Source organism: Hyperolius riggenbachi, chromosome 5, assembly GCF_040937935.1.
Source record: "Hyperolius riggenbachi isolate aHypRig1 chromosome 5, aHypRig1.pri, whole genome shotgun sequence".
In the NCBI taxonomy this organism is placed as follows: Eukaryota; Metazoa; Chordata; class Amphibia; order Anura; family Hyperoliidae; genus Hyperolius; species Hyperolius riggenbachi.
The window spans coordinates 431,625,925-431,648,275 of record NC_090650.1 but is presented as its reverse complement, the minus strand read 5'-3'; the positions used below and the strand labels follow the sequence as shown (position 1 = coordinate 431,648,275).

The 22,351-nt window shown below is 44.9% G+C and overlaps 1 protein-coding gene across 1 annotated transcript in view; it reads left to right on the top strand.

The window, feature by feature from the left end:
• TRAPPC9 (trafficking protein particle complex subunit 9) overlaps positions 1-22,147 on the top strand; it is a 669,767-nt gene extending 647,620 nt beyond the window's left edge. The window contains exons 22-23 of the mRNA XM_068238081.1: positions 17,348-17,571; positions 20,951-22,147. Coding sequence (XP_068094182.1) covers positions 17,348-17,571; positions 20,951-21,130 — 404 coding nt within the window. The 3' untranslated portion in view covers positions 21,131-22,147. The remainder of the gene's footprint in view (positions 1-17,347; positions 17,572-20,950) is intronic.
• Positions 22,148-22,351: the final 204 nt, after the last annotated feature.

Genomic DNA, 22,351 nt, shown 5'->3' with positions numbered 1-22,351 from the left:
CACACTGGGCCAGTCTCAACTACTGCCATGTTAAGCAGTTGCTACTGATGCTATCCAAAGCAGCTTGTAAGAACTATAACACACTATAACTGTTAGAGATCTAACCATTTCATCACTGTGCAGCCCGTGTACAACTAAGAACACTGCAAAAAAAATGTGCCACAGTGTTGGGTGTTAGGGCCATGTCAAACAAGACCAGTTTCAACTACGGCCATGCTAAGCAGTTGCTACTCATGCTATCTAATTCAGCTTTGAAGAACTATTATATAATTGAACTGTTAAAGATCTAACCACTTCATCACTGTGTACAGCTAAGAGCACTCTGCAAAAAACTGTGCCACGGTGCTGGGTGTTAGGACCATGTCACATTAAGCCAGTCACAGCTACGACCATGCTAAGCTGATGCTTCTTCTGCTATACAATCCAGCTTCTTTAGAACTATAACACACTAGAACCATTAGAGATGAAGCTGCTTTATCATGATACAGCCCTTGTACCCCTAAGAGCACATTGCAGAAAACCGTGCCCCAGTTCTGGGTGTAAGGACCATGTCCCACGAGGGCAGTCAAAGCTACTACCATTAAAAGCAGCTGCTTCTTATGCTATACAATCCAGCTTCTTAGGAACTACAACTTACTAGAACCGTTAGAGCTCAAACCGCTTTATCGCGACGCAACCCTTGTACCCCTAAGAGCACTCTGCAGAAAGCCGTTCTACGGTTCTGGGTGTTGGGACCATGTCACATGAGGCCAGTCACAGCTACTACCATGCTAAGCAGTTGCTGCTGATGCTATACAGTGTAGCTGCTATAACACACTAGAACCGTTAGAGAGCAAACTGGTTTAAAGTCATGTAGCCCTTGTACCCCTAAGAGCTTACTGCAGAAACCGTCCCACAGTGCTGGGTGTTAGGACCATGTCCCACAATGCCAGTCACAGCTACTACCATGCTAAGCAGTTGCTGCTGATCCTATACAGTGTAGCTGCTATAACTCACTGTTGCTGTAGTGCGACAGCATAAAGTCTCTCGTGAGACTCGACCCTCAGAGAACCCGCATAAAGCTTCCCTAGGACTCTGCACACTTCTCAGGCCTCCATCTTTGCTGGGCCGCTTGTATGTTGTTCAAGCCTGGCTGCCTGTTCAAACAAATAAGCGTAGCGGCGTACGCTCCAGATGGCCCGCGCCGCGGCCGTGGCTCTGTGTACAGCAGAACCCGTGACATCACTCCGGTAATAGAAGCGCCTGCTCTCTGTTTGCTCCTGTGTTAATGACATTATGACTCCTCTGTTTCCATGTGTGGCTTTTGCTGTGTAAGTGCTCAGTAATAGAGGGCACATGGAAACTGTCCCCTTTTATGTGACAATGTGACTGTTCTCAATTATAGGCTCTGTTTCCATCCTAATCTGGTTTGGGGTAATCACAGGGCTATAAGGGTTAACCAATTAAAGAGAACCAGGCCCTTTTATTATGATTGTTCTTGTAAATGGAACACCAGTTTCCTGCAGCTCGCTGGTCTGGTGTCTTTAGCATGGCAGCCTGGAATCAGGTTATCGTCTAACACATTTGACTTTGGCTTAAAGGATAAGAGTTGCTTATTGCTAAATCAGTCCTTAATTGCTCTCCAGATGAGATCTCAGGACAGCATGGCCGCCGTTTTGTTTACAAACATTTCACCATCCCACAGCAGGCTGTACACCTAATATAGGAGTGCTGTGCTCCTCCCTGCTGTACCTTATGAGTGCTGAGCCCCTTCCTCCTGTACACCTTATATAGGAGTGCTATGCTCCTCCCTGTTTTAACTTATATAGGAGTGCTAGGCCCCTCCCTGCTGTACCTTATATAGGAGTGCTGTGCCCCTCCCTGCTGTACCTTATATAGGAGTGCTGTGCTCCTCCCTGCTGTACCTTATATGAGTGCTGAGCCCCTTCCTCCTGTACACCTTATATAGGAGTGCTATGCTCCTCCCTGTTTTAACTTATATAGGAGTGCTGTGCCCCTCCCTGCTGTACCTTATATAAGAGTGCTGTGCCCCTCCCTGCTGTACCTTATATCGGAGTGCTATGCCCCTCCCTGCTGAACACCTTATATAGGAGTGCTTTGCCCCTCCCTGCTGTACACCTTATATAGGAGTGCTGCGCCCCCACCTGCTGTACCTTATATAAGAGTGCTGTTCCCCTCCCTGCTGTACACCTAATATAGGAGTGCTGTGCTCCTCCCTGCTGTACCTTATATAGGAGTGCTTTGCCCCTCCCTGCTGTACACCTTTTATAGGAGTGCTATGCCCCCCCCCCCCCCCTGCTGTACCTTATATAGGAGTGCTGTTCCCCTCCCTGCTGTAAAGACAACTTCCCCTTCCTGTCTTTCTAATCGTCAAGCCACACCTCCTCTGTATGTCTCACCATTACCCTCATATCTCTGCTCTGATTCTTTATCTCAGTGATCTCCTCCTGTATCCTGTTTTTCCTCACATCTTGGACTGTAATGCTAGGTACACGCAATGCAATTTTCTGAAAGATTTACTGTCACATTGATTATTTCCAACATGTCTATTCTGATTTTCTATCGATTTTTCAATACATTTACTGTTCACTTCTATAAAAAAATAATTCGAAAAATTGATTGGAAATCAGATCGAACATGTTGGAAATAATGTGACAGTAAATCTGTCAGAAAATTGCATCGTGTGTACCTGGCATAAAGTGGCCCATACATCTACCAATTTTGGCGGCCGGTTGACCAATAGACAGATCTCTCTCTGATCGGAGAGAGATCTGTTGGCCGCCAAAAAACAATAGGCCGATTCTCGACCGATTTCAGCATGGAATTTTTTGGCATTTGGCCTTGTGATGTCGTCTCCCTGCCCCCGGGCCACTGTCCCCCCCTGGTGGACATGTACCAAGGTGCCCCTACATTAATACTTTACCTATCATGCCACCTGCCGCTGCATCTGGACTCCTCTTCCGAGTTTGTGCTCCATGTGGGATGCCATCAACAATGTGGGGCACGAACACGGAAGAGGAAATTGAACACAGTGGATTGAGGAAACTTATAGCAATGCCTCCCAATGAACGAGGTTCCCCGATCCATCTTCCTGCCCACGGGAACACACGACGGCACCCAACGGGCTGGAAGATGTTTCGGGGAACCTCGTTCATTGGGAGGCGTCGCCGTGAGGTTCCCCGATCCATCTTCCTACCCGCAGGAACACATAACGGCACCCAACGGGCAGGAAGATGGATCAGGGAACCTCGTTCATCAGGAGGCATTGTTGTGAGCTTCCCCGATCCATCTTCCTACCCGCAGGAACACACAACGGCACCCAACGGGCAGGAAGATGGATCGGGGAACCTCAGGGCGACGCCTCCCGATAAACGAGGTTCCCCGATCCATCTTCCTGCTCGTTGTGTGCTGTCGTGTGTTCTCGTGGACAGGAAGATGGATCGGGGAACCTCACGGCGACGCCTCCCGATGAACGAGGTTCCCCGAAACATCTTCCTGCCCGTTGGGTGCCGTCGTGTGTTCCCGTGGGCAGGAAGATGGATCGGGGAACCTCGTTCATCGGGAGGCGTCGCCATGAGGTTCCACGATTCATCTTCCTGCCCAGGGGTACACACGACGGCACCCAACGGGCAGAAAGATGGATCAGGGAACCTTGTTCAGCGAGAGGCGTCACCGTGAGGTTCCCCGATCCACCTTCCTGCCCGCAGGAACACACGACAGCACACAACGGGTGTGAACGAGAGGTCAAACAGTCGCAGTACTTTTCCCAGAGTTGTCTGGGATCTTTAAGTTACGATCCACTGTTAAGGTCATTATCGCCATGTGTCACCAAACATCGTTCACATAATTGTGCTCTCATGTTGCGAGATCGCAGAAACAACTGCTTGTCACTCAAAAGAACGTCGGTCATCTGAAAAATTGTTGTAGAAATGGCGTGTGGGTACGGACCTCTTAGGCTGTAAGTCCGATGGGACAGATCAATGAGGTTGCCTCAAAGCATAGTCTGCTATCAGGTCAGTCAGGTATAAGGTAGGCTGAGCTCCTCTCGCTCTATTGTAGTGGAAACAGAAAATGACCATAAAAATTAATCCGTTCTTCACAGGAGCTGAACTGATAAGATAATCAACCTATGTTTATTTTTTAATGTGGATGAATAGAGTACTGGTTAATAGGGCTACTCAAAACTGAAACCGGGAGACATGCAGATAGTTGCTATCCGGATATCTTCCAGTAAACCTGTGCTGGGATCAATATTACCTGTCTGACGTCTTCTTCGGTCGTCCCTCGGCTCCTCCCACGATGCGCTCCAAGTGGCGGTGACGTGATTACAAACACTTCCTCCTTCCGGGTTGAAGGAGGAAGTGTCTGTAATCACGCGAAGCGCGTGGAGCGCATCGTGGGAGAAGCCGAGGGACGACCGAAGAAGACGTCAGACAGGTTAGATTGACCCCCCCCCCCGCACAGGTTTACTGGGAGATATCCAGATAGCAACTATCCGGATGTCTCCCGGTTTCGGTTTTGAGCAGCCCTACTGGTTAAGGGCACTGCCTTTGACATGGCAAACCAGGGTTCGAATCCTGGCTAGGGTTAGTACCTATTCAGTAAGGAGTTCAAGGCAAGACTTCCTAACACTGCAGGGTGGCCTCCTGAGCGCGTCCCAGTGGCTGCAGCTCTTGAGCGCTTTGAGTCCGACAGGAGAAAAGCGCTATATAAATGTTCGGATTATTATTAATGTGCTGTCAGATTTGAAAACTTTTTGTGTGGTGGAAGGCGTACATAAAAATACACAACATACCGTTACCCTTGTTCATTGAGAGTGGATTTTTTTCCCCCGAAAATAATGGATGAAACAAACATTTCCTCGTTTTGGCGTTTGCGGCTGTCGTCTCATCTCTTAGGCTGATTAATCTGTCCAATTTTCTACGCGGCGTTTCAGGCCCGCCATCCTCATGAAGTTTTCAAAGTTGTATTAAAAATTAAACCCGGGCAATTTAGAAATTAAAGGCGCTGAAATAGTCCCCTGGGTCTGCACCAGATGTAATAATTACTTCTGTGCGGAGAGGCGGAGGGCCGCACGGCCCTTATTAGTCATTTTTATTGGAGGAGATGCCGAATCTTCCCAGCAATGTGTATTAAAAGCGCCTTATGCAGAGAAATTAATATTAGACGATTTAATTTTTCCTTCTAAAGCATGTGTAAAAATGTAAAAAAACAAACTCACAGACGAACAGCTATATAGCTGGAGACCGGTTTTGTATAATTCTGTCCAGCCAGCTCTGAGATTCAGATAGTCCAGCTTCTAGCACTGCAAGCATTACCGGCTCTGCGCCCCTCCCCTTCACACCCTCTGCAGGGGAGCCTACAGCCTGGGCAAAGCTCCTCCCTCATTCATTTCCCAACCTGTTGATTGGACGGGTTAGAGCAGCTCCTCCTAATGCTTTACCATCTTGTGAACATGTTCATGATGTTAAAGTGCAGCTTGTGCCCTCTAACTAATGGCCCTCCTCCCTCCCCTCTACAATTCTCTGGTGTCTAGTTGTCCCCACACTCCCCTATACAGTTCCCTAGTGTTTAGTGCTTCCCCCCTCCCTCCCTCATATGGCTTCCCTGGTGATCTAGGGCTTCACCTCCAGTATAGCTTCTCTAGTGGTCTAGAGTGGGCCAAACATAATGCAAAGTGGGGAAACCACTTGAGGGCCAAATTTAATGGCTCTGAGGGCCAGATTTGGCCCACGGGCCGGAGTTTGACATGTTTGCTCTATACCAATGCATAGAGTGGGCACATGAGGGTGGGAGTTGGGAGGGTGTAGCATCCACCCCAATGTATAGAGTGAGTAGATGTGGTGGGTGTTGGTAGGTAGAAAAAGCAGTTCTCCATCAGTAACAACAGCGTAGGAAAATGGGCACATACTAATAGCAAAATATTTATTGCAGGTTAGCATGGATTTCTACTATGTAAACATAAACCGATACAAACTACAGAGGGTCATCAGATCAGTGGGGAGGATCATCAGGAACCCCTCCTCCTCTTACAGCTCCTCTACAACTCCAAACTGCGCTCCAGGGCATGGGGATCACCAACGACCCCTCTCACCCAGGGCACCACTTCTTCAGTCGCCTCCCATCAGGTTAGAGATTTCAGGCCATCTCCACCAGGACCGCTAGGCACAAGATCTCTTTTTTTCCCCCTCTGCTGTCAATCTCCTGAACTCTCTATATGTCCTTCCTCCTTGGGGGGGAGGGGGCAGACTTTTGTTGCTGTAGTCGCTGTTAATGATAAAACTGTCTGATGAACACTGACCCTTGATGTATTTATGTATCTGCTGTTTTTACTGTGTGTCCTTCATGCTACTGGTGCCCTGTATGTACGTGCCAAACTTAATTTCAGGCATGACCCAGTCGTGCTTGGCTCATAAAATGATTGTGATGTGAGCAGGAGGAAAGCTGATCGAGCGGCGTGAGAGGGAAGAGCAATCCTTTCATCCAGTGCTCAGCCGAGTGGATCTGCCGGGCTGATTGTTGGCCAAGACATCGGTAGCCGTAGCACTCCCAGTAGATTCAAGGCCGGATTTATACTTTTTCCGCCCCAGGCCAAGTTTCTTGGAGCTCCCCTTCCATGTATTTCAGTCCCCTCCCATTCCATATGCAGCCCACTCTTCCATCTACAGCAGCACCTTTCTTTCATGTAGAGCTCCCTAGGACATCTACTTCCCTTTTTCATGTGTTGCTCTCCATTTCCAGCCTTCTCTTTCATAATGTAGCAACCCTTATTTCAGGTCCAGCTGCTGCCGCCCAATGCCCGGGCCTTTGTGGCCTTGCCGGAAATTTGGCCCTGGCTAGATTCTCAGATGTCGTTATTGTCCACCTCGGCCAGAGTTTCATCTGGCGTCTCTGTGAGGCTTAAAGTGAACCAGAGACGAAGCACCCTCATGTATTTTACTATATATATCAGTGGGAACATTAGAGAAAACACCTACCCTGCTCTCTGTTTCCTTCTGCACTGCACAGCCTGCTTGTTATTAGACCTGATAAAATCCCAGACTGAGCATTCAGTCTGGCTTTGCTATAATGACTCAGCTATAATGATTCCTGAACAGAGCCACAAGGGGACAGGCTTGGACTTAAAGAGAATCTGTATTGTTAAAATCGCACAAAAGTAAACATACCAGTGCGTTAGGGGAAATCTCCTATTACCCTCTGTCACAATTTCGCCGCTCCTCGCCGCATTAAAAGTGGTTAAAAACAGTTATTAAAAGTTTGTTTATAAACAAACAAAATGGCCACCAAAACAGGAAAAAGGTTGATGTACAGTATGTCCACACATAGAAAATACATTCATACACAAGCAGGCTGTATACAGCCTTCCTTTTGAATCTCAAGAGGTCATTTGTGTGTTTCTTTCCCCCTGCAGCTATCTTCCACTGAAGTGTCAGGCTGTTTCTTCCTGCAGAGTGCAGACAGCTCTGCCTGTATGTAATTCCTCAGTATGTGAAAGCCCAGCCAGCTCAGAGGAGGATTTATCCAGCTTGTAAAAGATAAGAGAGAAGCTGCCCTACTCTAAATAATACACAGGCAGTGTGCAGTGAGGGCCTGGAGGGGGGGAGTGCATCACAGAACCACAACACTGAAGAACTTGGCAGACTTCCAGACATAGGCTGACAAGTCTGACAAGAGAGAGATAAGTTGATTTATTACAGAGATGGTGATAGTAGAACGTGCTGCAGTAAGCCAGAACACATTAGAATAGCTTTTGGAAGTTGTAGGATGATAAAAAACAGGATGCAATTTTTGTTACGGAGTCTCTTTAAAAAGACATGAGAGAAGACAGACTGCGCTATAATGATTCCTAAGCAAAGCCAGACTGAATGCTCAGTCAGGGATTTTATCAGGGCTGCTAACAAGCAGGCTGAGCAGTGAAGGATGAAACAGAAAGCAGGGTAGGTGTTTTCTCTAATGTTCCCACTGATATATATGGTAAAATACATGAGGGTGCTTCGTCTCTGGTTCACTTTAACACCCACCAGCAGAGATGTTGTCTTGCATTGTGCAGCTTCCTGGAGGAAAATGTAGCACGATGAGATAAATATTTATCTGTTGCATTCATTCTCATCAGGACTCACCTGGAACCTCACACTTTGCTTTATGGGTTAAAAATCTTGCTTTCAGGATCAGCGTTGTCCACTCTCGGTTTTTATGACTGTCAGGTTTGTGAAGGTGAGTAATAACGTGTAAGACCTTACTCCTCACTCTTTATTCCTTACCCGTAGTCAGAAGTGCTTTTCACAGCCACTGAGGTGTTTTATGACCTATTATCAGGTGTCAGGGGGAGAATAAACAGCACATAGCTACAGTCAGCCCATCTCCAGGCAAAAATATATAAAAATATCAGTGAAAATAAGACATGATGTCTACCATCCTGAAGGAAGGCTTCAATTCTGGTCTTTATAGCGCCCAGGTGCCTTGTCCTCCAGAGTAGAGGTAACGTCTTCGGCGATTGTCTCTATCCATTTGTTTACTTTGTAGCTTCTGGTCATAGCCTTGCTAGGCCGGTAGAAGCCTTGCCGATCTAAGCCAACCCTTGTGCCTCACCATAATGCCAAGTACCACAAGGGGCGTGAGCGTTGGCCATCTTGGCAGAGGGCACCGTGGGATCTTCGCCAATGTGACGACAGCCCCGAGGGGCCTCCTGAATGAAAAATAAGGGGACCAGGGTTAGGAGGGAGCTTTACTACACTTAATACTAGAAGAATTTTAACCCAGGATTGAACTTCATCCCAATCAGTAGCTGATACCCCCTTTCCCATGAGAAATCTTTACTTTTTCTGGAGTATTTATTTATTTATTTATTTATTTGTTGTATTTATAAAGCGCCAACATATTACGCAGCGCTGGACATTAATTTAGGTTACAGACAATATTTAGGGGTGACAAACAGCAATATGACAATACAGGAATACAAGAAAACCAGATCACACAGCACAGTATGAGTACAAGGTAATGCTTAGTCAGTCACTGGATGGGAGCATGGAGTTAGGCAAGTTAGGTTCACTCAAATGCATAGCATGGGTGCACAGTAATAGATGTGCATGATCAGGTAGGACACAAAAGGAGTGAGGACCCTGCCCAAAGGCTTACAATCTAGAGGGAGAGGTAGGGACACGAGAGGTAGGGGACCAGAGTTCGGCTGTGGGTTTAGAGCAATTGTGAGGGGTGGTAGGCAAGAGTGAAAAGGTGAGTTTTGAGGGCCTTCTTGAAGGTGTTGAAGGAGGGGGCTGCCCTAATGGGTGGATGTAGGGAGTTCCATAGTGTCGGAGCGGCTCTTGAGAAGTCTTGGAGGCGTGCATGGGACTGGGTGATGCGGGGGACGGTCAGGCGAAGTTCATTGGAGGAGCGGAGTGAGCGGCTTGGTGTGTATCTCTGAGTAAGATCAGAAATGTAGGTTGGACAGGTTTTGTGGATGGATTTGTACGTCAGACACAATATCTTGAATCTGATTCTGGACTGGATAGGAAGCCAGTGGAGGGAGTAGATCATCAGAGACAGCTTTATGGCTGATATTGTGGTGAAACCCCTCCCACAGTGTGATGTCAGGACCATGGCCCTGACAGATTCTGGTCTGGGAACCTCATTACACTCTGGAAGATAACGGCGGGTTTCAAATGCCAAGCAAGCAGTATGCTCTGTGCTCATCGGTATATACTGTCATGGCCAACAGTTTTTAGAATGGCACAAATCCTGGTTGCAACAAAGTTTGCTGCTTCAGTGTTTGTAGATATTTTTGTCAGTTGTTTCTCTGTTATATTAAAGTATAGGTTTTATTGAAAATGACATCAGTCAATATTTGCAATATTGGTCCTTCTTATTCTGCAATTCGCCCTGGTATTCTGTCAATTAACGTATGGGCCAAATTCATGGCAACCCAGTTTTTCATAATGAATGCTCGGAGTTTGTCAGAATTTATGGGTTTTGTTTGTCCACCAGCCTTTTGAGGATTGTACCACAAGTTCTCATTTGATTCAAGGCATGGTAAGTTTTCTGGCCGTGGATCCAACATTTCAATGTTTTGGTCTCCAAGTCACTTAGTTATTACTTTGGCCTTATGGCGCAGTGCTCCATGCTGGAAAAGGCATTGTTCCTTACCAAACTGTTCATGGATGGTTGGATGAAGTTGCTGTTGAAAGATGTTTTAGTACCATTCTTTTTTCACGGCTGTAGCGGCAAGGCAACATTGTGAATGAGCCCACCCCCATGGATGAGAAGCAGCCCCACACATGAATGGTCTCAGGATGCTTTGCTGTTGGCGTGAGACAGGACTGATTTTTTCCAGATGCCCCAATTATTCGGAAAGGGGCTTCATCAGACAAAATGACTTTACCCCAGTCCTCAGCAGTCAAATCTCTGGACTTTTTGCAGTTCTTCTTGGAGAGAGGTGGCTTCTTTGCTGCCCTTCTTGGCACCACCAGGCCATCCTCTAAAAGTCTTCACTACACTGTTCGCGCACATGTGCTCACATCTGCCTGCTGCCTTGCTTGCGCAAGCTCTGCACTGGTGGGACCCCAATGCTGCAGCTGCATCATCTTCAGGAGGAAGTATTGGCACTTTCTTGGGCACCCTGAAACCTTCTTCGCAACAATTGAACCTCTCTCCTTGAAGTTCTTGATGATCCAATAAATGGTTGATTTAGGTGCAATCTTACTAGCAGCAATATTCTTGCCTTTGAAGCCCTCTGTATGCAATGCCATGATTACTGCACATGTTTCCTTGCAGGTAACCATGGTTAACAGAGGAAGAACAATGATTTAAAGCATCGCCCTCCTTTTAAAGTGAACCCGAGGTGAGAGTGATATGGAGGCTGCCATACTTATTTTTATTTTAAGCAGTAATGGTTGTCCTCCTGATCCTCTGCCTCTAATACTTCAAGTCATAGCCCCTGAACAAGCATGCAGCAGATCAAGTGTTTCTGACATTATTGTCAGATCCGACAACATTAACTGCATGCTTGTTTCTGATGTGATAGACCAGTGGGGCTGCCAGGCAACTGGTAATATTTAAAAGGAAATAAATATGTCAGCCCCAATATCACTCTTACCTCGGGTTCACTTTAAAGCATCCAGTCTGCTATTCTAACTCAGTCAATGATCTGCAGCCTTGTGCTTGTTAAAACCTGTGTTACAGAGAATACTATAAGTGATCTCAGCTGGTCCTTTTGTGGCAAGGCTGAAAAGCAGTGGATTTTATTTTTTATTTTTTTTGGGGGGGGGGGAGGCTGATTAAGTTCATTTTCATGGCAAAGAAGGACTTTGCAATTCACCTGATCATACATTCTGAAGTATATGCAGATTGCCATCATAAAAGCTGCAGCAGCAAACTTTGAAAAACAGTATTTGTGCCATTCTTAATGATTCGCACAGCTGAGTGATCAAATTACACTTATGAATACTTGACGATGAGGGGGAGACAGACTCTTCTCTCTAAATCCACACTGGGTGCATTTCTCTCTCTTTTCCTTGTGCCCTGTGCAAGAGTTAGGTCCATTTTAAAGAGACACTGAAGCGAAAAAAAAAATATGATATAATGAATTGGTTGTGTACTATGAATAATTACTTGAAGATTAGCAGCAAAGAAAATATTCTCATATTTTTATTTTCAGGTATATAGTGTTTTTTCTAACATTGCATCATTCTATAATATGTGCAGATTACACAACACTCAGCATTCAAAATGATTCTTTCAGAGCAGTCTGTGAACTAATGACCTCTCCTCTGGCAGAGAAAAAGGAATTTGTTTAGTAACAGTTGAGATAATAAAAGTCAGATAACAGCCCTCTCCACGACTTTGAAAGTCGTAGAGCTTAATGGCTTTTTTCCATAGAGATAACAACTGGAGTTTCTTAACTCTTCCTGTACTGGAAACAATTAGACTGATGTATCTGATCTTAATGTTTTATTTCTTAGCTGTACTACACATACAAATCATAATATCATCTTTTTTTTTTCGCTTCAGTGTCTCTTTAAGTATCCCCTTTTTTTCCTCATATTAATCCAGTTATAGTTTGACCCTTACAATCAAAGTTAATAAAAGGAAAAGCAGTGAAGTTCTATGTAGGATTAGTACTGTATACACATTATCTCATCATGGTGCTTATCCCTTTAAAACACTTGGTCAGGAGCCATCACACCAATTAAATGAACCCAAGCCAAAGCCCCTATGAACACTCCTTCAACTGCGTCTCCTTACATGACCCCAGTTTTAAAGCAGGGGTTTGATCGGAAGAAACATGATTTAACAAATAAAAAAGTAAGACTTGGGCCGTCTAAACGCTGAGCTGTTGACTGACATAATTAGCCTCCTCCCCGGAGTTGTCCTTTAACAATCCCTAATTACTACAGCAATAATCAGGCTTCGCACAGATAGCTACATCACACGTATTTCCTTCTACGGTTACTCAAGCCTCTTTCTATATCTGCCGCAGCAGATGTAGTGATGACCTAATATTGTAAAATATTCAAATGAATGCAAATCCGGGAGTCCGTGCTTCTCAGCCGTAGTATTTGCGTCATTTGCACTTCTGTGTAAAACCGTTGGTAGGTTATTTATTTTTTATTTCAATTTCATGAATTATTTTCTGTATTTTTGTGCATCCTGGAAATATGCGAAAGTGAATATAAAAGCTGTGAGATTCTAACAATAACTCTGACGGTGAAAGGAGAAGTGAGAGGCGGCGCGGCCTTATGCGTAGCTGCGATACGATGGAACGCCCGACCGCCCGCCCGCCCATCGTACTGCTGCGTAATCTCTGTATTTATTTCTAACGCCGTTTTCTACATTCTTGCGTGACTTAAGGCAGGACCCCGGAAAATGGAACAGCTCGGCTGAACATGATGAGATAAGTGTATATACAGTGCAATTTTCGCAAATAACAAGGCTGTGTCCATTTCTTTCTTTCTCACTGGAAGGGTTAAACATTCAGGTATGTAGGTTTCTTTCACTTCACAGCCATAAACCTCTTGGCTGGAAAACAACCGCTTCTGAGTCCTGGCAAAAGATTACAATAAAGGTCAATAGTTTATAAAACACAGTCTCACCATTCAGCTGAGATAATTAAACATTAAACCTACTTTTTTAACTTTCAAATAGAAAATAAAACTTTGGAAACACACTGTGTACCACCCACATTCTTTGTTCCTTATCACACGGTGTAGCACCCGCCTATTCTATTCCTCATTACACTTTGTACCACTCACCTTCTCTGTTTCTTCTTGCACTGTGCAGTGCACCATCACCACATCCATTAGAAAAGGACGCCTGGAAAAAAGGGGGCCTGGTGTAGCCCATATATGCCAAATTCGGCTACAAAGGGCGCCTGGTGTAGCTTAAGAAACAGGGTATGTAGTGTTTGCAGACATAAATGAAGCAACCTCAGATATTCCCGTCTCTGTATTTTGACGGCCGGCCAGATTATTGTGAAGTGGGAGGAGAATCTTGCAGGCTTCCTAAAAGAAAATTGACTTCCGAAATAAGATTCTGCTGTTGCGTTTGAATCTTCAGAAAGACGCTTTCATTCCGGCATCAGGCGGTTTATCTTCACTTAATTAAAGTAAGATTGCGCTTCATATGAGTGTTTACAGCAAGTGTACATCAAGAAGATCAGGAGATGAGAGCGGCTCAGACTCCGATGTTGTAACGTGCCAAGATAAAGACGAGAATCGTTCCTCGGAAATCAGATTCATTTAGATCACAACGCTTTTTGGCAGGGAGCAAAATGTATTTTTCACAACATTTCCCGCACCGTAAAATTCATGAACAAAGAACTTTTTTACTGCTTGTCAAGAAGATGGTTTCTGTGGAGCTTCCGAAGTGAAGTGCAAACTATGACTTCTCCAGTGAAGCTTGGCTGCGCGACTCTGCCTCTCTAGCATTCTCATTGGGGCTTTAATGGGATTGGTGGCTTCAGTGACCACTAGGAATGCTCGGAATCACAAGCCCGCTTTGCCGTAACTTGGACTTCATCAACGGGTCTCTGGGAGGCGTGATCTTATTGTGACGTCATTTTATAGTGATTTTGTAGAGAATCTCACCACAGCTAACTGATGGTAACTCTACATCAGGGGAGCCCACACTACAGGCCACATCGAAAACTACCGAGTAAGGCTATGACTGTGGTAGAGATTAGATTGTGAGCTCCTCTAAGGACAGTCAGTGACATGGCTATATACTCTGTAATGTGCTGCAGAAGATGTCAGTGCTATATACATACATAACAATAATATGGTAGGACATTAGACTATGATAGGATTAGATTGTGAGCTCCTGTGAGGACAGTCAGTGACATGACTATGTACTCTGTAAAGTGCTGAAGAAAATTGCAGAGCAATATAAATAGATAATTAACTGTGGGAAGTAAGTTGCACACAATGACTTCTGGGATAAATGCTAAAGAGGGTGCCCTGTGTCTCCCGGTTAAAGGGGAGCTTCAGCCTAAACAAACATACTGTCATCAAGTTACATTAGTTATGTTAATTAGAATAGATAATATAATCTCTTACCCACCCTGTTTTAAAGGTACAGGCAAATGTTTGTGATCCATGGGGGCTGCCATCTTTGTCATGGGGGCAGCCATCTTTTTGGTTGAAAGGAGGTGACAAGGAGCAGGAGACACAGTTCCAACTCTCCTGTGTCCTGAGCACCCCTCTCAGCTGCACACGCTAGGCTTCAAATGTCAAATTCAAAGTGTAAAAAAAAAAAAAAATTGCACCAAAACAGCAGAATGAGAACAACATCAGAAATCCCATCATGCTTTGCACAGCATCAGGGGAAAAAAGCCCGGGCAGTTTTCTTCTGTGCAGCTAAAAATGAGGCTTGTATAAGAGAAACAAAGTTCCGATGCTGTGAAACTGTTAAAGAAACACCAGGCCTTTTCAGTGCTGCCGAGTCGATTTTTAGTCCGGAGGTTCACTTTAAGCCTAAATGCAACATCTAATGCACCTTTAACCAGAATGTTCTTCTTGTGATTCTGAACATCTTATTTGCATATCGGGGGGGGGGGGGGGGGATGTCTGCAATCCCTGTAAGTAATCATTATTTCGGGAGGATGTCTGCTTCTTTGGAAAGAACAGGAATCATTCTTTAGATATCAACAGATGGATCCATCAGAGGCGAGCGAGGCACAACTAACGACGCTTCATGGAGGCCAGTGTTTCCTTATTAATGGGATTGCTGCAATTATACATTACAGCCTCGCTGGAGGAAATGAGAGCACCATAGCTCAGCTGGGTGGAATTTCATACTCCATTACTTATCTTTCATAATGCCTTTCCTTTACTGTCTACGTTTAGATGCTTAACCTTCTCGGCAGAACGTTTTACCAGTAACCTCTGATTAATACTGCAGATGGTTGGTGATTTGGCTTCCATCGTTCGCCCAGCTGTGGCAGGAGGTGTTACCGCTAACCCATGGCTGACAGGATTGCAGTTGGCAATACCTAGGCCTGAGATACCTGAACGACTTGTTACAACTGCGTCACACCTCCTACACCCTCTTATCATCAGGACCGAATAACTTGACCACCCCCAGAGTCCAACTTAAAACCTTTGGGGCCATAGCCTTCTGTCATGCTGCCCCTACCCTTTGAAATGCCTTGACACACCCAGTCAAGACCGCTCCAGCCCTGGAGGTGTTTAAATCGAGACTTAAAAGCCACCTGTTTAGTCAGGCATCATTTGTGAGCACATATCTTTTTTTTCCTTGTAGCATATCACTGTGTACTGAACTGAGACAAGCTTATGTGCTTGAGAAAAGCACTCTGAAAATGTTTTGTTCATGGCCAGGCCGAGGAAGAGGCGAGAGAGGCTCAAGCCTCAGGGCACAGTGTAGGAGGGGGCGCACAACTCACTCAGCTATCATTCCCCTATTGTGTTTGAAGCAAAGAGAAATAAGAAAAGGGATACATGGCAGTGACTGCAAGCCAGATAACTAGAGATTATGGTGTTGGGGCACCTCTTAGTCTAATAGCAATCAGTGTGTGACGGCTGGGGTGGGAGGGATGGAGGGGCGCAACAGTGTGTGATGGGTGGGGTGGGAGGGATGGAGGGGCGCAACAGTGTGTGATGGGTGGGGTGGGAGGGATGGAGGGGCGCACTTTGGTGTCTCAGCCTTGGGTGCTGGAGGACCTTGTCCCGGCTCCGGTTTTGTTGTATACCTACCACCGAGCCTCCGTAAAAAGCCAAATGAAGTATTAAGCAGTATTTGCATGGTGTATTGTTTAGGTTCAGATACCTGCTGGTGCATAAGGGGTTAAGTTGTCAGCAAAATAATGCATGCTTACTTTTTAGGCTCCTACCCTCCTTTTTATTCTTAGACTGGTGAGGAAGGGACCGCTCTGGGCATCCTCCCGCCCACCCCGCATAATCACCACAACCTTCATGGATTGCCCTACCACACCCTGCTAGATCGTCAGCCAACGCTGCTAGAGAACCCACCATGCCTGACTCCTCCCCTGAACTCACTGCCCCTCCTCCTTCCGCTTTATAGAAATAGAATGGTACCGAAGTGTCCCTTGAAGCTGGGCAATCCTGGCACTTCCTGTATGTGTTGTATGAATTAGGAAGTACCTAGACAGGTAGGAGGGGAACATGGGCTCCAGAAAGGATTTGTGATGGACAGTAAAGTCTTGTACAAACGTGGCCATGGCAATTGTATGTAGCTTATTGTCCCCTTCCCCCAAAAAAGGTATATTCCATTTCTGTTTAAATAGTCCACATCTGCAGATGCCAGCTAAACTCTTGCACATGACACATGGAAAACTGAGAAATGCACCTTGTATGTTTTTAGAGAGAGGACCATAATTCTCCCTCATCTTCAAGTAATCACAAATGTAATTTTATCTCTCAGCTGTGTCAGTACAGAAATTTGGCAGTCCTCGGCAGACACAGCTAATATGTAAACACGGGATGTTAACCCTTTGTCTGCGTCCATGAGAGCAGGAAGTAGACACACTGCAGGAGGAACTGCTGCTCAGGCTCCTCCCCCTGTAGACAACTGTACTTTCAGCAGATATGTAAGCTTTTGTTGTGTTATATTCGTGTTGTGTTATAAAGCCCAACATAGGAGATGTCTTCTCAGGCAACCACTACAGGATCTAAGTAAAAGAATGAAATGATAGGCAATTGGATTTCAGCCTGGACATACAGAAAGCTGTTCACGTCTTTGACTTTTTGGGGGGGTTCATGTGCCTTTCAGTGTTTCTTTTGGTGCTTCATAACTTGCTGATATTTTGCCTCTCCTTAGTTTGTCCTCTGTCTGAAGAAATTGTCAGCAAAACTAACCACGGCCCTCTTCTGTCTTACAGATCTGTTGGTGGACGGGAAACCATGTGACTTTGACATCATAGCAGACTGTAAAGTCGGTGACCCCATACGTCTGGAGGTGAGGCTGACCAATTGCAGCAGCAGCGTGGTGGGCCCGTTCGCCCTGACGGTGGTTCCGTACCAAGATTACCAGAACGGCGTCCATAACTACGACCTCAAGAACGTGGTCACCTTTGTCGGCGCAAACACTTTCTACATCGAATCGGTAAGTGTAACATCTGTAGGAAGTAACTTTATTAGAAGTGTATGGAATAGCAGAGAGGTGTTCCCCAAGTCAGGAACTATCGGCAACCCTTCAGGAAAATCAAAAACACACAATAAAACCAAGAAAAACAATAATGGAGGTATTAATTAGAATGTAATATAGAGTTGTGCGCACAAACCTTTGTTCCTTATATAGCAATCACTAACAGCCCGTGGCAAACGTCTGTTCCCATTCATGTATGGGATACTCTCCCTATTCAAGTGGCTCACCGAAAATGGGATATCTTAGACAGTGAATAAAATATCATTCTCTCACTGGAGGTAGTAGGAAATGTCAGGCCCATATCGGTCCAAAAATGTTTATTCAACACAATTTCGTGAAGCCAGTGCTTTTCCTCGGGGCAATGTAAAATGCCTGATGATTCGTGGAAATGCAGCAGGAGCACCACCAGGTTTACATAACCCTGAGGAAGTAGACTGGCTCTATGAAACGCGTTGTCTCATGCTGAATAAACGTTTTTGGACCGATATTGGCCTGTGATTATCAGTCACTTCTATACATTACTTGGAATGCTATGCATAGTCTACAGCTGCAAACCTTATGTGTATTTAATTACAATAGGAATGAGTAAACCTAAAAAAAGGTATATATAGTATGTTGAAGAAAATGCAATATAGTAGTAGGAATTTCTTAAAGGGACTCCGAGCACCTCTCATAGGCATGCTTTTAAGACTATGACCAGTACTGCAAAGTACTTAAAGATCCATACCTTTCTGTAGCTTGTGCTCTCCTCTTTTATTTGATGCCTGAATCACCGTTCTACACCAAATAGTTTTCGTTCTATTTCAATTTAAAAATCGCTTCTGCCATCTTGGCTGTGTTATAACTTCCGGGTCACCCCTGTCTTCTCTGTTAGAGAAGTGCATCACTGAATGAACCAGGAAGAGGAAGTGACACGCACGGCCATTGCAAGAGGCTCCTCCAGAGGGGTTATAGCACGACTTTGTTGGAAATCGTCTGACTTAAAGGCATGCCCATGAGAGGTGCTCGGAGTCCCTTTAAAGATTTTTCCTAGAAAATGAATGATAACACGAAAACTTTCCTTTCACTCATGGTTAGTAGGGATGCTCATTCGGATTCCGCGGAAATGCAATTTCCAAAATTCCGATTGGAAATTGCATTTCCGCATCAAAATGCGGAAATCGGTAATGCAAGTGCGGTAGGCGGATTTCCGCCGGAAATCGCGGAAATTCCACCCGACTTTAACATCGATTTTCTCAAAAACTATAAGGTCTTTCCGAAAACTTTTTTTGCATCTTGTTCACAAGATTCAGTTTAATAAACCCTGAAAATGTGGTGTTTCTAGGACTTACGGGGGCTTTGCTATTAACCGCTAAAGTCGGCAGATTTTTACTGTAAAGTAAAATGCAGAAAATCTGCATCTGCCTATTTTCTGCATCTTACATTACAGTAAAAATCTGCCGACTTTAGCGGTTAATAGCAAAGCCCCCGTAAGTCCTAGAAACACCAAATTTTCAGGGTTTATTAAGAATCTTCTAAACAAGTTGAAAAAAAAAGTTTTCAAAAAGACCTTATAGTTTTTGAGAAAATCGATATTAAAGTCGGGCGGAGTTTCCGCGATTTCCGGCGGAAATTCCGCATTGGAATGCGGAAATTGGTAGCGGAAACGGTAATTGGCAATGGCGGAATACGGATTTACCGCGGAATCGGAAATTGGCATTCCAACCATCCCTAATGGTTAGTGATTCTCTGAAGCCATTTGTCAAGCAGCCGTGTTTACTCCTTTTAAATCATAATCACTACACAAACTACCCTGACCAAAAGTTTACATACCCCAGTACTTAGTAATGCCCCCTTTCTCATCAATGATGGCTTGAAGGCTTTAGTAGTAGATGCGGATGAAGCTCTTTATCCTCTCAGACGGTAAAGCTGCCTATTCTTCCTGGCAAAAAGCTTCCAGTTCCTGTAAATTATTGAGCTGTCTTGCACGAACTGCACGTTTGAGGTCTCCCCAGAGTGGCTCAATGATACTGAGGTCAGGAGACTGAGATGGCCACTCCAGAACCTTCACTTTATGTTGCTGTAACCAATGACATCGAATTGGCCTTGTGCTTTGGATCATTGTCATGTTGGAATGTCCAAGTACGTCCCATGCTCCGCTTTCTCGCTGATGAGTGCTAATTTTCCTCCAGTGTTTTTGTTAACTTACATTCATACTGCCATCAATTCTGACCCAAATTCCCTGTGCTTTTGTAGCTCCCACATTTCCAAAACATCAGCGATCCACCACCATGTTTCACAGTAGGAATGGTGTACCTTTAATCATAGGTCTTGTTGACTCCTGTCCAAATGTAGTGTTTATGTTTGTGGCCATATAGTTCAATTTTAGTCTCATCCCTTTAAATGACCTAGTGCCAGAAGGTTTGAGGCTTGTCCCTGTGCTTTTTGGAGTATATTAAGTGGGATATTTGTGGAATTTGCGTGTTAATGGCTTTCTTCTGGCAGCTTGACCATGTAGCTCATTTTTCTTTCAGTGCTTCCTTATTGTGCATCTTAAAACTGCCACACCTCATTTCTTTCAGAGAGTCCTGAATTTCACAAGTTACAATTAGGTCCATAAATATTTTGCTTTTCTAATTTTAGTTCTGTACATTACCACAATGAGTTTTAAATGAAACAACTCTGATGCAAGTGCAGAGATTGCATAAAAAATGTGAGGCTACTAAAGCATTTTTTTTTAACACAATCCCTTCATTTCAGGGCCTCAAAAGTAATTGGACAAATTAAATACCGTATTTTTTAGACTTTAAGATGCACTTTTTCTCTCCTGTCTTATAGTCCGAACGTAGTCTGACTGCAGGTTGCCTCTCTCGCCATGGGACTGTAAGGATGCGGCTCACCCTATGTCCCAATGCGGCAGCTGATCACCTTTCAATTCAGTGTCCCCTTCTGTCATTCCAGTGTCCCCCTGTGACCCTTCTGTCTCCCCCTCTTTAAAAAAGGTCCCCCTGTGCCGCAATGTCTCACCCTCGATCCAGGAGCTGCGTGTAAGTAACTGCAGCCTGATAAGCGGTGTGCACTGCCAATCCCAGCCGCCACTGTGCTGTGACAGGAGCCGATGGTCTCGCTGGTGGGACCAGGGCTCCGACATTGGGGCCAATCCCTGCACTCACTCTCAGTAACCAATCAGTTGTAAGTCTGATGAAGTATCAGGTCTGTAACGTGTAGCGTGTGCTTATTCTGTTTTTACAGTTTGATTTTCTTTTGAAAGTGTAGCCCAGGTGTTTGGTGAAGGACGTCTTTCCTTGCTGCTCTTCTCATCCCTAATCCTGACTGGGGACTGTTTCTTCTCTTCCAGGTTCAGCCGACAGAATATTCGGTATGTTTTGGGTCGTTACTCTTCCTGTATACCGGAGACTTTTACTTGGATATAAAGTTCCAGGATGACAACTCTGCCCGGGAATTGCCGCTCTCCTGGTTTTGCCTGCCCAGCGTCCACATACGGGCCGTGGAGACCATCAGTGAGGCTCAGCTCTGAGAGGAGGCAGAGACTTGGCTCCACAGTTACTGTCTGAGCTGTAGATCTTCTAATAACAGGAAGTGAGAGAAACATGGAGGGCGTGGCCATTGCTGAATTACCTTTATAAAGGCTACTTTTCCAGCTGTTACGATATTTGCACGCAAATCCAAATTATTTGCATCTCAGTGATCATTTCTATTGGTCAGTGACATGCTAATAATTGTGGGTTGATGCAAATTGTATGCCAATATTTCATGCAGCCTGAAAACAGACCAATTAAAGCTGCACACAATTGCATAAAACCAGCATAGTATTTACATCAACCCAGAATCCTGATCATCTCATTGGCCATTACTACCAGCTGTAGTTTGAAGTGGAAAGATTATTTTTTTTATTGACATTAAATGTACAGGTTGACCTCCGCAGCTCTGATATGTGGCGGAGCGTGTTTTTCAACGAAGGCGGCATTCCACTTTACCCTAAAAAAGGCCTGATTATCAAAATATTTCTGACCTGGAGATCGTTAGAGAACAAATGTAATCTGGCATACTATGGTCTGGCATACAACCAATTTCAGGCATGCTCACGGAGGCACAGATTTTCAATCAATCATAATAATTGCATTGGATGATTAATTGGCCGCCAAGTGGCCTGATGTCTGGCTACCTATAGCGAGTTAGCAATTGTATGATTGCAGCCACATACACAGACTTGCAACAAACGCTTTTTATATATCGGGACAGCTTGGGTCTGTCGGTAGAACGTTCTAGTAATTGAGGCAGCGATCACATGACCACCATCCTTCTAACCTTACAGTGATATGTGCAATAATCTGATATGACCCAGGCAAAGATGGCAAACTCCTCCCACCTTATAACACACTTTTTATTTTATTAAATAAATCCACCCCAGGTTCTCAGCATAGCTTGTGATCCATCGCCAGTGGTTGCTGGATGATCTTCGGCCTTGAGATACTTTAGTAAACGAGTCAGCATGGGATAGGCGGGTCTTCCAGGTATATGGATTGGGGGGGGGGGGGGGGGGTATAGTCAGTGGAATGCAAATGATTCCAGATTAATGCAGATTTTAGCCACAATATTTGCGTATTATGGGCCATCCCTATAAATGCAAATTACCCGGATTTTATCTGACAGTTTTCCTTTGCTCTGTTTTCTTCCTCCTTGCGATGCTGGCCGTGTAAAGAACTCACTGCTTTATTATGTATATGTTGTTCATTAA